The following is a 14,836-nucleotide window of genomic DNA, read 5'->3' on the forward strand; positions in this document are numbered from 1 at the left end:
TACTTGCAGATTGACCTGTGCAAGTGCTCTCCTTTTGAGCTTATCCACACAATGAGTTTGGATAATAGCTCCAGGCCAAAGTGTAGGGGTCTCCCTAAGGTCCTTTCTGTGCATGCACCATCTTGAGCATGCATGTGTGGCCCTAGGAACTCCCTTGTTTCCACGAATACAAATGTCCCCTCTTCCTTGGGAAACAGTTTCCTCACAGTCCTGGGCACTGCCTTGTATGTCCTACGGCCAGCAATCCCTTGCCCCAGGCAGCCACAACTTGACTGCTTTCCCACAGCGTTCTGTAGGAGAGCTCTGTGAGCCACGTTCTACACACAGGGCAAGTTCCGGGACAATGAGTCCCTCAGGCCACCACCAGGCATACATGCTTTCAGAATGTACACAAGGATTACTCTGCTCCCTCTGGAACTGGGACAAGGGATTCACACTGGGACCGCGGGTCGGCTCCTTGTCAAGCTGGTGAGGGTCAGGGAACCAGGAGATCCTATGCTTTTAAGTGGTCTTTTTCTTGATTGGGTGCTTCCCTGTTACTGCAATACTTGAACTGCTTTCTAAAACTTGGAGAAAGACGTTTCTGCCAGTTCTTGCTGCTGCTTCAAAGTTTCTGTGGGGGAACGGAGCCCTGAAGCTTCTCACTGTGCCTTCTTGATTGGAGTGGGGCCTCCACAAGGAACTTTATTATTTTTTAAAGAGAATTCATACAGCCGTTAATTATACCAAGCCATTCCACGCTCTTTTCTTTCTAGTTAAGAATCTGAAATACATCATGATAAGGATGATAATGCTGAAACAAGATTGCTGGTTCATCATCAAGGGTACAAATACACACTTAATCGTTTGATACTTTATTGAACACAAAGCAAGATGAAGTGTCTGTGCCTTCATTGTACACAACTGAAGCAGGAAACCAGGGAGAGGAAGAATGGTATATCTTTCCTTGGAGGGGAAGATGTGAGCCAACTCTTGTCCTATCTTGTTGTGGGAAGATTAACCCATGTTCTGTCGATTGCCATAACCCCTAGGATGGGTGTCCTTCCAGTCATCCCACTCCCAGGCTCTTTGTAGTGTTTTCTCATCAGTATCTTCCTCCTTTGGCTCCTGATCTTCCTGTTGTTGAGCTGCCTTTTTGAACTCTGCTGGTGTTGTCTTGGCTATTCCCTGATCTGGTAATGCTCCATATTTCCGATGCTGATCATACCAGTCATTCACTGTCATAGTTGCCGGACTTGGATAAGCAGCTCCAAACACCTTGGCTTGGGCCACATCCGAAGTGAGAATGGTTTCATTGGAGGCCTGTCCTGAAGAGATGAGCGAGAAGTTGATGCCTGTTTTGAGGAATCTTTCTCTTAGGATTTTTATCTCATGATCAATACTCTCAATCTCTCCCAAGCTGATACCAATCCACCACTGAAGGTGAAGGTGATAATATTCACGAACACGCTCATCCTCTGCTTCACTACTTTGAACAGAAGGTTTCAGGGTAGATAATCTGTGCTCTACCTCCTTCTTCAGCGTGTCTCTCTCTATCTTAGCTTGTCTTTGAGATGCCATAGCAACAAGGCTAGGATAAGCCATGGAGGAGCTCACAGTGTTATTTTCAGCAGAGTTGGTCTTGATTTTGGGCAGTTCAAATTCTGCAACATGGTAATAATGGCACTGAGTTAAGTAGTTTAAAAAGTGTTCTTCAGCCTGCTGCAAATGATCTAGACGCTTGATGGGGTTGACTTGTTTCATGGTGAGAGCCCCTTGATATGCTGGCACCATCAGGTACTTCAGATGGGTGGAAGCAATCTTTTCCAAGTCTTCATTTTGGCTGAACAAGTCCAGCTGCAGTATCATTTCAGCAGCCTTCTCAGGACTGTCTGGGAACTGGTGGGTTCAGTTGCTACTTCCACTTCATCCGGAAGCTGCTTGCTGATTTGGAACAGCTCAGGCAGCCACGGCAACAATAACTCATCTTTCACTGCTGCCATCTTGGCGAAGGGCTGTAGATAGATTTTTGATGACTGACTGGATGTCTTTACTTGTCATTGGTTTGTTGAGGTCTTCTGTTTCTTCTTGGGTCAGTCTAGGTTGTTCATGTATTTCCAGGAAATTGTTCATTTCCTCCAGATTGTTTAGTTTGTTGGCATACGGTTGTTCATAGTATCCTCATGATTTTTTTATTTCTTTGGGATCTGTAGTAATTATCCCGCTCTCATTTCTGATTTTGTTTATTTGGGTCTTCTCTCTTTTTTAGTTTGTCTAGCTAAGGGACTGTCACTCTTGTTGATCTTGAAGAACCAACTTTGGTTTTATTCTTTTTTTTTTCCTCCAGCTCATTTATTTCTGCTTTTATCTGTTATTTCTTTTCTTCTACTTGCTTTAGGTTTAGTTTGCTGATCATTCTCTAGCCTCTTCAGTTGTTCAGTTAGGTCCTTGGTTTTAGCTTTCTTACTTTTTGATACATGCATTTAAAGCTATAAATTTCCCTCTCAGCACCGCCTTTGCTGCATCCCACAGGTTTTGGTATGTTGTGTTCTTGTTTTCATTCATCTCTAGATATTTACCTCCTTCTCTTGCAATTGCTTCTTTGATCCACTGGTTGTTTAACCCTCCATATTTGTGAAAGATCTGATTCTTTGGTGGTTATTGATTTCTAGTTGCATTCCATTGTGGTCAGAGAATGTGCTTTGAATAACTTCAGTCTTTTAAAATTTGTTAAGACTTGTTTTGCGCCCTAGCATTTGATCTATCCTGGAGAATGTTCCATGGGTGCTAGAGAAGAATGTATATTCTGGTACTTTGGGATGTAGCGATCTATATATGTCTGTTAAGTCTAATTCTTTTATCATATTGTTTAGGTTATCAATTTCCTTATTGACACTTTCTATCTTGAATAATGGTTGTTGACATGTCTCATCTCTGCTAAGTTCTTTGTGGACAGAGAATATCTGATTCATATTTGCATACCCACAGCCTTAAAAATGGCATGGTAAACACTAAATCTTTATAGAGGGTTGGATGGGTGGACAAATGAATTAGCACAGCAGGGCTGCAATCTTCCAACCACATTTCCTAGACCAATAGAGATTTCCAGTATAACATCTACAATAATAATCTCTGTCACAGATGTGGTGTGCTGGATTCAATGCTGGATTTGTACCTAGTAGGAATTCTGGTTCTGATACTCAGCAGCTGGGTGACCTCAAACAAGTTATTTAACCCAAACCCCAGGTCCCTAATCTGTGAACTGGGTGTATAATGGCACTTACCTGGTAAGGCTGATGTAAGAACTAAATGACAAAAGTATGTAACAGACCTAGGAGAGTGCTCAATAGCTATCTGTACCCTTCCTTACAGGACTGCAGCGACGGTATGCATGTGCCAACTTTGGGGAACAGGGAGTGACTGTAGGCTGCTGGGACACCTACCGGCATGACATTGATTGCCAGTGGGTGGACATCACAGATGTGGGCCCTGGGGACTATATCTTCCAGGTAAGGGGGCTAGGGCAGGGTGGGGAATTCCTCACGAGTCCCATTTCTTTCAGATATCCCAAAAGCTTCCCTGAGGTCAAATGAAGAAAGGGCTTTACAGATAGAGCCTCCAACAGGCCTAGCATTTTAAGGAGCTGTGTTATCAGGCAGAAAACACAGAATCAGGAACCAGAGGACCTGGATTTGAGTCCTGATTTGATGGACAAATAGGCAAGACACAACTTCTCAGTTGTGACTTCTCAGTCCGCATCTATAAAACGGGGACACTAATGTCTATCTCCTAGGATAAGAGTAAGGATTAAGGAAACAAAGAATATAAACATATATAAAATATTACATGAAATGTAAAGTATTATTGCAAGCACTGTTACCTCACTCAGAAATCAAGTCACCTGCTTTCATTTCTTTCCTTCTCTCACTCCAGGTGGTTGTGAATCCCAAAAATGAGGTGGCAGAGTCAGACTTCTCCAACAACATGATGCGGTGCCGATGCAAGTATGATGGGCACCGGGTCTGGCTGCACAACTGCCACACAGGTAACTTTGAGTCACTGTTGGACCAGCCCTGTAGGGGCTTGGGAAGCTGGAAGACTAAATGTATCGTGTGTGACTTTTGTGTGTGTAAAAGGCTAAGGACAGAACAGAGATGAATTTCCTTTGACATCTTCACAGGTTGATTTCTAGAACAAACTACTCAGATCATTAGTCTGGCTCAGTAACTACCACTTCTACATCTGAATCAAGAATTTGGGATCTGAGGCTGGGCATATGGAGACAGCAGATCCTCCATAATGCTGGAATCAGGCAGCAAGGGAAAAATGGCCACGATGAGGGAAAGGAAAACTTGGCAGTTCTGAGGTCTTTTTGGCAATGGTTAGAAACCCCTTTATTTGTCAGGGTCCTGTTAGAAAACAGAAGGCACGCTCAGGTAAGAATCTGAAATTATTTAACAAAAGGACTAATTATAGACACGTGAGCAGGATCAAGGAAACAAGGGATGTTGAGGAATCCAGAGTAGAAAGCAGTTGCCAACTTTAGGCTTCAAGAATAAAGGGGTATTCTGGAGCTAGATGAAAGTTAGAGCCGTTGCAAGGGGGAGAACCTGGCTGGAACTGGAGCTGTAGGAGACAAGTCACTGACAGAACTGCAAAAAGGGCCAAAAGGGCCAAAGCAGGGGGAAAGATACCCCAACCCCTCTCTCTCTCCTTCCACCCTCTAATTTCCTGCTATTGCTTCCCCTTGAACCAACTCAACCAGAAACCAGAGGACAAGGGAACCAGGATGATATAATCTCTAATGAGCCAGGGTTCAGTTCCCCAGGGCACAGAAATAACAAAGGACAGAGAAGAATCTGAGAAGGGGGCAAAGGAGAATATCCAGCACAACCCTTTCCTTGAACAGCTGATCCTTCCCAGTTTCCCTGAAGCCACACACATGTCCAGAGTCTATTTCTCTTGAATAGATTGATGTCCATCAATCTATACAGATTGATGATCTGTGTAGAATTTATCAACATGCCTATGAAGTTGTCAGAAGAGATTAGACTGTGGCAGGTTTGGCTACTAACCTTATTTTCCTTTGGCCCAAAGGGGATTCATACCGAGCTGATGCAGAGCTCTCCCTGGAGCAGGAGCAGCGTCTCAGGAACAACCTCATCTGAAACCATCACTGCACCCCCAGCTGCTGCCCACACACGATACCTCAGCTTACTGGAGCCATGCCCTTCTTCACAGAGCCCTAATTCAGAGGAAAAGGGGCCAGTGCCAAGGGGCACAAAGAACCTGCTCAGGAAGCCTTTCGAAGGCAAGATCGCCACCCCAGGACGGTACTGCTTCTTCATCGCTCTGGGTGTGCTCCCTAAGGGCCTTTTGCCTATGGACCTTGGCTTCCAGGTTTTGTTCAGCTGAGCTCCTCTTCCATTAGAAGACCCAATATTTCCTGGATTTTGCCCGGGAGTTTCCATTTTCAGGATCTCTTGGTTCCTTAGAGATGGACTACGGCCCAGTCCCCCATTCTAAATGGTGCTTTGCGAATGTCTTGGAGAAGACAAAGGACCAAAATACAGAGAAGGTGGGGGTCAACTCTCTGCTAGAAGCTCAAAGCAACACAGCTTATTCCAAAGTTATATATTGGCAGAGAAGTTGGTAAATTCAGTCCCTTGCTTTATCTGTCCTAAGAACTCAACTCTCATACTCTGCTAAAAGTCTGTTCTTTAGTGTCCTTATCTGTGTCCTACAGTACATATGGATGTTTCTATATCCCTGGATATAGACACCTTGGGTTTTCCCTCATCTCCTGATGGGCCTACACCATGGGTTACTGAGTTCTTGAGAAAGGGCAAGTTTCACAGAAGTGGCCAAATAGGGCCTTCCTGCAGAGCAGCAAGACTAGTCCAAGCAGAAAGACTGCTAGGGTAACATGGACCCCAGCCTCTGCCAGGGCACCTGCCACAGAAAATAATACATGCTATATACCTGGCAGGCAATACATTCTTTCTCAGGATTACTGTGCATCTCAGGATTGGCTAAATTTCCAGTCTCAGCCAGGTTTCTGGAGTGAACTTTGCATTGAATAAATGTTTGCAATGGAAAGAACATTAGTCAAAGATGCCACTCATCTCTGTAGGAATAGAAAGACAGGTCCAGCAGAATAGGGAACTCGAGACTGTGGAAACATCAGAGGGGAGAAACATTTGATTTAAGTGAAGGACTGAATGTAGAAAAAGCCACCATCCCTGCTTGATATGGTTGTGATATGCTTCTTGCTCAGGTAGTATAAATTCCCATGGTCTACCTGAAAATGATTTTCAATCTTTTCTTCACTGTGACACACTTAAGAGATGATCCTTCAGCTCTGACTTCCAAATGCCAATAAAGGTTGCTCACCATGGGCTGCTACAAAGACAAGATCAGCTGTGATCATGTACAGTTCACAGTACACTAACTATCCCTTTTCACTCCTACTGGGCTGGGGACTAGGGCACATAGGATATACAAACTACCCTTGATAGCCCCAATACATTTCTCTTATCAGATATTAGCCTACTACCTGCTTCCCAATTATCATCTCCAGGGTCAGTGCTGAAACCTGGGCTGGAAAGATTAAGGGATGAAAGGTAGGAGCAAGAAGGTCAAGTCCAAGGATTACCAATTTATAGGCTGCAAAGCCTCAATGATTGGCAGCAGACAGGGCACATTTACAACAGTACACTCTTCTCCACACCACAAGAGCTACCCCTTTCTTTATGGAATAAAAAGTTACATGATCTGGGGTACCTGTGAAGTACTTTCTTCCTTCTCCTCTACGTTCTCTCAACTCCCTCATCTCCTTCATTATGTAGAGGGAGCATTATATTTTGGCCTGGCAGTTTAGGTAAATGAGGGAAGGCCTGATTTCCAGTTGGATCCATCAGACATCTCCCAAACAGTAACAACATTATACTCACACATGCAGCTAATGGTCTGTGAAAGAATGTGCAGCTAGCAGGGGAGCATGTGGTGACTGATGATTAGATTCAGGCAGGGAGATTACCCACAGCTTCTTGCTGGATCCAGTTTCCAAGAGGGCCAGAAACAGAAGGCCAGGCAGCCAGCCACCGGCTCTGGCCTCAGTCCTGCTGCCCACATCATGTGTCTGATAGGTGCAGCCAGTTCTAATTGTTGGAAAAAGCTACAAAAGGGTTGTGCTGTTACACTTCTGAGTTGAAAAGAGAAGGACAGGGGAAGACTGGTGGCTGGCATGACTTACAACTAGATTGAGGAATGTTAACAGAATACCAACCACCAAATTCCAGACAGACCCAAAATGTCAGAAGACTTTCACCTCAGCATACTTTCATCCCAGAGAAATTAAAGTGCTTACTATTCAGAAGCCTGTTTTATCTGTATTCTACAAAGACTGTCACTCTATGGGGAGCATATTAGAACTCATGGAGAATGTACCTTTCTACTATGAATTCCAGGTGATCCTAGGATTTAGACATTTAACATATGTGAAGCAACATATACGCATAGCAGAGTACATTAGCTCTCTTCCCAAATATGTAACAAGGGAGCCAGTGGCAGCTACAGACGGCTACCCAGTTAGCTCTGCTTGTGAAGGCATGGTCTTAGTAAGGCCATGGATTTACTTTCAACTGGACAAGCTCCATGTAGTGTGTGCTGGATCATGGCAGGCCCTCACCTCCAGTCTTCTCAAAAATAGGCATCGCTGATCACAGAGAGAAATGGAAGAAGGCCAATTACATCAATCCCAACTACTGGAAAAAATAGAACTAAACAGTACATTCTCTTCTAATAGTAGAAGTAGCAGCACTCCATAGTTTTTAGTGTTGACTGGAAAAAAAAAACAAAAAACCAACAAACCTTTCTCCAGGTTTGGTTAAAAGCGTAAATCTAAAGTTGGAGGTGGCTGTTAGCTGAAAAAAATGCATAGTCACCTGGTATATAGCATTAGGATGAGAACAAAAGTAACATCGTGAGAGCTTAAGGACTGCAAGAAAACTGAGTAATAAACACAGGGCTATATGTGAGCATTAACAATGCCCTTAAAAGCTAAAATACTGTCAGAAAGGGGAAGCACCCTCCAAGGCAAGTAGGCAAGTGACAGGAACAACTATCTCTTTTTTACTGCCCAAGGTCAAAACAGAGCCAAGGTATATACCTCAGAGGTATACTGTTCAGTATAAAGCCTGGCTGCAATTACCTGCATTTCCTTTCCTTTCAAATGCAGCCATACTGTACAAACAGACCTGCCTAGCTTAGAGGGATCTGTTCTGTGATGACTGAGAACATGATAACTAGCTTAGAGTGGGGGATGCCATGACATTGGACTAAGGAGTAGCAGGATGGAAGGGTCAAGAGAAGGACTTATTTCATCTCCCAAATGTAGGATGGAGGCACTAAATATGAACAAGGGATACTGGCAAAATTGACCAAGAATGAGAAAAGTAATGCTGAGGAACTAAGAGAGGGCTTTAAGATTGGAAAAGCAGCAGGGATAGTTGGGTCAGGACTAAGAGCCAAGGTCAGTGTTATCTGAAGAATATTTGAGCAGAGCCCCCCTCCACCACATTCTAAGCAATGCTAATAATCCATTATTGTCATAGCACTAAAATAAAAAATTAAAAAAAGTGAGACTGTTGCTTGAGCTGAAAGCACAATGAGACACTATTTCTTGCCACCTCAGCATCTTCAGGTCCAGCCACTACCATTCCTTCAGTGCAGAACTGCTTCCCAAAATACTGAGAATGCAGATACGAGATGGATAAAGCCTGAGTTGATGGCTCTAACTTGCCCATGTCCTTTAGGAAATTTCTTACTTCCCAGAGGTGTTTATTTTATCCTGGCTGCTCTTCATTGTAATGGACGGTCTGGTGCTGCTTGCCAAGTGCCTCTGGCACAGGCTGAGATAATCATACCAACAACATGCTGTGTGCCAGATGCTTTGTGCAGGATGTGAGATTTGACAGATCTGGGAAAAGGCAAGAAAATGGAGTGGGGATGTACAAGGAGAGCAGGAGGGGGAGGAGCTACCATATATCAATGTCCAACAGTCCCAGGATAGTCACTTTTGTAGTATACTCTGAGACAGAGAGATGATCAGCTTTCTACTCCAGTGTGGTTCAATAAAAGCAACAGATCCATTTAACAATGTGCAGCATTACAGCAATGAAAATAAGAGAGATGCTTTTCTATTTCTTTGTGGGAATGACAAAACTGACAAATACCAGAGTGATACATGTCATGAAATGGACTTTAATATCTCCTTCTCACAACATGATATTATTGCTTAAACTTGAACTGGCCCACAGCTCCCAAGACTGGTTTCTATGAGGAATGAGGCTGGTATGACCCGTCTGCTGTGCAGTTGAAGCACTCCAGGCACTCATCTCAGTGGAAACTCTGGAATCCAAATACCCACATCTGCTGTTCACCAACTTTGGAGCTTTAGAACTGGCAGTTTAGACTCTCTGTATGTCAAGTACATCAGACACTGTTCTGTCTCTATGTGGCTGACTGCCTCACCTCCATCCCTCCCCCCATATTGCTGTTCTCAGCTTCTTGAGGTATTAAGGAATGTCCTGCCTTTGCAGGGCCTGTCTCCCATCATCGCAGGCTTGAATCCTCTGTTCTGTTTTGTATTGGCTTAAAACATCATGGAATTGTGACCCATGCTAACTCCTGCCCCATCCAGGGGACTCTTGGAAGTCACTCCTTCCAAGTTTCTTCCTAGCTGTTGGCTCTCTTCTATGCCCGTCACAGTAAGGTGATTCCAAAGAACTTCATTTAGGAGTGAAGACAGACAGAAGTCTATCTTTTATACTGTCAGTCCTTGTCTTGATTGCTTTATCTCTTTCACTAATACACATAGCTGCATGAACACAGAGCTTTGGAGGGCTCCTCTTAAATGAAGACTATGGAAACATTTTCTGAATTCATGAAATTATCCCTTTCACTGGGTGATGTTCAAACAGCAGACTGGTCTCTGCCTTCCCAGATGTCTTCCCGTTGCTTGGCTTCCAATCGTTTTCTCTCTGTAAATAAGGGCAGTGTTAAAAGTGACTTTCTCTTAATGCAAATTACAAGGAAAACTTTAATAATGAACTAGGTAGATTACTAGTCTTCTTTTACCTGATCCCAAGAGTTAACACCTTTAACTTTTTAAGTACTTTGTAAGTACAACAGTCTTTATATTTATAATTATTACTATATAAAAAAGGAGAAAGATCTGAGGCTAACAGAAATAAAAAGTATATGGAATAACTCAGAATTTGCCAGGACCCAGATTCTAGTCTTACTAATAACTATTTATTTTTTTTCTCTTTTCTTTTTTTTTTTTTTTAGCTCCCGAGGCTTTTCATCCCCTAATATTCGCTCAGGTCTCTAAGGGGACTTCCTGTTAATTAAGACATTACCTGCCTCACACTTGCTTTAGTTGGTTGGGGGCCAGAAAGAGCTCATTATCATTCTTTTTAAGTATTTCTTTTAATTCTCTGTCACAGCTGTGTTTACTTCTTCAATATAATTGTCCATTATTCCCAATTTACTGATCTTTACAAGTATTTCAACAAGGGCCAAGAATATGTTTCAATATTCTTCTTTACCATTTTGCTCAAATGGACATGGTAGCTTCTAGGATTTAGTCATCTGTCTCTACTATACAACCTTACTGGAAAAAAAAATATTTCAAAAGCAAACCAAATTTCAATATTCTCAGAGCACTTCTGGGTGCTAGACTCTTCACGAATATATAATTCCAATACAGAAAAATGACCATATATAATGGAGGAGAACTAACGACTATTTCTAAAAACAAAAAATATACAAGCTGGGCAATCTGAGCTTCAATTTTTAATACAGACTCTTGATTCTCCATTTAACACTTTCACCAAGACCTAAAAATAAATACCATACATGATTTGGTGACCCAAGCATTTCATTAGGTGCCATAAATACCAGTTCTAATTTCATGGCTACTCATTTATCTTGATACCATAAAATGTAGATGATAAGCCTAAGTACTTTCTCCCAAGGGCTACTGTTTAAGATTAATAATGTCTATAAAAGATTTTACAAGTCACCAACCAAGGGGACTGCAGAAATCAAGGTGAGTTTAGAGTTAACACTTGCTGTTTTGACATCTCTCTCCAAATCAGGAAAATCTCTTACAAAATTCTTACACTTTATTTGATTGCATACTTTTTAAGGGCAAAGAACTTGCTCAAGAAGCTGACTGGCACTTGGAAATGTGAGAAAGACAAAATTGCTGCTATTTGGGCACCATCTTGTGGCATTCTCTGAATATAACAGCAAAGTTATAAGAGGCAAAAATGGGGTCAGCAAATTCCAAAATGAAAGGTGAACTAACACAGTGCTCTGTGAATCAGCTTTAAGGCAGGCTTTGAATTGTGTTGGGATTTCCCAGAAGAAAGTATTAAGGACAACTGGCCTGTCTCAATGATTCTGGGATTTCTTAGGAAGGTACTGTGGTTCTGATTCTTACAAACAGGGAGAAGTTAGGAGGGGATCTAAAGGCAAAGGAAAATTTGGAAGAAATCAATCAAAAACTAGTTCAAATACCAAGAAAAAATAAAAAAACCAAAAAAGTGAGTTTTGAGAACTCAAAATTTTTCACTAAGTTTGGAAACTTGAATCAGAATGGTAATATGGAGAGTGGTATAAAAGGCAAAGAAATACAGGAGCATTAGATAAATATAACAACTAGCCCATAAGCCACAATTCCAAAATCAAAAGAGTTCTGAAAACAAAGTTGTGTTTTTTTTTTTTTTTAGTTTGGGACAAAAACTCATTTGGGGGAAAATCTGACCTGAAAGGACACAGGCTGTTTATAGTCTTTAAATATCCCACTTAATGTGAAGAGTCATATAGCTGGAGAAATATAAATGTTAATGCACTTGATTTTGGTATTATGAAACATGTATTTACAGACACCATTATTACCTTTCTAAAATCAGAAATATTTCTGGCCCTAATGATTTTTAATAAGAGATTGTAGATCAGTATTATCAAATATATATAAATATAAGAGGAAATTCTGGTGGTAAGCCATATGAGATATCTGGTAAGATTAGAGAAACAAATTGAGAAGCAATAAGAAATAGTGAAAATGTAAGGCATAAATTTAAAAATATAGAACATGAATAGAATAGAGAAATATAGATTTGGCTGGGGCTTTAAAAGACTGTCTTCATTTTAAAGCTGTGAAAACAGAAGCCTGGAAAGAGATTAAGGGAAAGAACTGAAAAAAACTGAAGCTGGAACCCAGCTCCTTAATTCTTAAACCAACATACTTTATACTATCCTGATATCTTAAAATACAAGTTAAAAATATCTATAAAGTAAAAAAAGAATATGAAGAAAAAATGTATAGACAGAAAACTAAACATATTATCCCTTCATTAAATAGAAAGGAAAGCTGAAAATAGCTGATAGACTACATGAAAAGAGCTCCTATTAACTTCATCTTCAACAATTAAACAAGTAAACTAAGTAAAGAGAAAGCCCAACAGCAGTGGTAAGGGCAAGGCACTAAGGAATAGAAGAATCAGTATGAAATGATTAATCTAGAACAGTCACATAAGTTGGCCTTGAAGAATTCTGGGCCCCAGTATAATAAATAAATTGACAGAAATGACTATATTAAATGCATTGATTGAAATCAAGGTGCAGTGAATTACCATTTCACAAAGGAAAGTGCTAAAGACTGAAGGGCCAGTTCAGGGTTATGCTTTCAAAAATTAAAGAAAAGGGATGATCCTGTAAATTAAACTTTCAAAAATTTACTGCTACATTTAAGAAAATAATGGGGAAAAATCTTCACAAAACCCACTTATAACCACCTACAGAGTAATAATCAACATGCTTTGTTAAGAACAAGTCTGGTCAAACTAATCTAATTGCCTTCTTTTATGGAGTAACAGATCTGGTAGATCAATAAGAAGTAATAAAAGTAACCCCTTAATTTTAGCAAGGTCTTTATATATTTTAAATTTACCAAGTAGCTATATAATTATCACGATACTGGAAAAATACAGTCTAGATCACATAAGTGATCTAACTAAGGAGACATTTAACTATGGAGAGTGGAATGATTGCCAATTTATTAGTGTCAACATAAGGAACTACATGGTATTTACTTAGCAAGAGGTGGTGAACTGGTTGGTTAGTCTTAGGATTAACATTTTCATCTCTGATTCAGGTGAGGGATATAAGTTTATTAAACAGCGGATGACACTAAAGAATAAATACTACATCTCAGAGAAAAGTATCACATTAAAACAAAAGGAAATGTGGTTAGAAATTAAGGGAACGTCACACAATAGGGGAGAAAATACAGCAAGAAAATGCCCAAAGACCTAGATTATGAGCCAGCTATGCAGCATTGCCCTTTAAAGGAAGAATAACGGCATACCTAGAAAGCATTTCAGAATGTAGCAACTGTGATTAAATTCTTTATTACAGTAAGTTGACTCCAAGTATCAATTTTAAGTTCCTAGTCATTCAGTTAACCAATAAAGTGGTCAGATTATTGTTTACTAACTCTGCCTTTCATACCTGTGACCCAAAATATGGCCTTTTGGAACCAACCCAGATGGCCTTTTGGAACCAAACCATCCCCAACAGGAAAACGGAAAAAAGTTATGAAATAAAATTACAGCAAGCTTTGAAAATGAGAGGGTTGCTTATTCTGAGAGGTCATGGTAGCTACAGCTTCCAATTTTAACTGGGAATCAAGTGTTTTGAATAAACTTTACATGTATTCCCAAGTTTGATCTTTAAAATGCAGTTTTACCATTTAGTGTGAAATACTGGTTTAAAACACATGATTAATTCAAATAATAGCACTCTTAGTTCAGCTCTGATCTGTCATGCACTCTGCTGGACTAAAAGATACTTGCCCCATGCTTAGGGACTAGGTACCTTCTTCCTCCTGATATGTAAAAGATGATTTGTTTAAAATGATTTGGATACTTCCTTTTTCTCAATTCTTCCCAGAGTAGCTTTAATTTCTCAATCTCCTTTTTAAGGACTAAAGCACAGATTTCTCAGTAAAAAGATAAGAAGATCAAAGTAGGCTGGAAGAACATAGCAGGAAAGTTTAAAACTCAAAATCACAAATTTCAAATTCATTAATTAGGAAGGTTTCATACACAGTGTTCAACTGTCTGGGTTTTATAAAGAAAAACATGGAGGACTTGAAAAGGTTGAGAGTAGAGCCATGAATGAAATCAAAGGGTGATGAGATAAGATTTATGAAGAAAAGTTAAAGTAACTACTATCATTCATGTATGCAATCAATGAACATGTAACAAGTACCTTTTTATGCCCTGGGCACTGTGCCAGACACAAGAACTCTTCAACTGTGAGGAAAAAAAGGCTGGGAGATTATTATATAGTACTACTGATTAAAGTAGCTATACCAGGGATGATACATAAGGATTCGATCCCTATGCTAATCCTGATCAATTAGCAATGGTCATGTATGTCAAAACTCACCAAGAAAGTCATGACTGATTAGCAACATCCACCATAGGTAATGATACACATTTGTTATTCCTGGCTTATATTTTTATAATGAACACTGAATTCCCAACAGTCACATAAACAATAGTATCCTGAATTTGTAACGTACCTTTCTAAACACTTTTACGTATGTTAACTTATCGTGTGCTCAAAAAATTCTCCACAATTCCACTTTGTTGGACACTAGGTCACAGACAGGTATAAGTGACTTGCCCACAGCCATACAATTACTTAAAGGCAAAAATTCTATTAGAGCCCATATTCCCTCCTTCCTAAATGATCTTTGTAGTCAAAGGTTGTTAGA

General features: G+C 40.5%; 2 protein-coding genes and 1 pseudogene across 12 annotated transcripts in view; 1 reads left to right on the plus strand and 2 right to left on the minus strand.

Annotated features, from left to right (window-relative positions):
- The window catches only part of LOXL4 (lysyl oxidase like 4), a 33,167-nt gene extending 24,579 nt beyond the window's left edge, over nucleotides 1-8,588 (plus strand). For 4 of the 5 annotated variants that reach the window (XM_037805272.1, XM_037805275.1, XM_037805274.1 and 1 more), the window contains 3 exons: nucleotides 3,352-3,488; nucleotides 3,913-4,024; nucleotides 5,077-5,209. In XM_037805272.1, coding sequence (XP_037661200.1) covers nucleotides 3,352-3,488; nucleotides 3,913-4,024; nucleotides 5,077-5,147 — 320 coding nt within the window. In that variant the 3' untranslated portion in view covers nucleotides 5,148-5,209. Of the gene's footprint in view, nucleotides 1-3,351; nucleotides 3,489-3,912; nucleotides 4,025-5,076 lie in introns of all 5 variants that reach the window. The other variant, XM_037805273.1, reaches the window with a different exon arrangement.
- LOC119510858 lies at nucleotides 317-2,029 on the minus strand (annotated as a pseudogene).
- Nucleotides 8,589-9,223: 635 nt separating the features above from the next.
- The window catches only part of R3HCC1L (R3H domain and coiled-coil containing 1 like), a 177,873-nt gene continuing 172,260 nt past the window's right edge, over nucleotides 9,224-14,836 (minus strand). For 5 of the 7 annotated variants that reach the window (XM_037805268.1, XM_037805265.1, XM_037805267.1 and 2 more), the window contains 2 exons: nucleotides 14,326-14,369; nucleotides 9,224-10,022 (listed from right to left, as the gene is read on the minus strand). In XM_037805268.1, the coding sequence (XP_037661196.1) occupies nucleotides 9,924-10,022; nucleotides 14,326-14,369 (143 nt within the window). In that variant the 3' untranslated portion in view covers nucleotides 9,224-9,923. The remainder of the gene's footprint in view (nucleotides 10,023-14,325; nucleotides 14,370-14,836) is intronic. The other 2 variants (XM_037805270.1, XM_037805269.1) reach the window with 1 other exon arrangement.

Source organism: Choloepus didactylus, chromosome 15 (genome assembly GCF_015220235.1).
Source record: "Choloepus didactylus isolate mChoDid1 chromosome 15, mChoDid1.pri, whole genome shotgun sequence".
Classification (NCBI taxonomy): domain Eukaryota; kingdom Metazoa; phylum Chordata; class Mammalia; order Pilosa; family Megalonychidae; genus Choloepus; species Choloepus didactylus.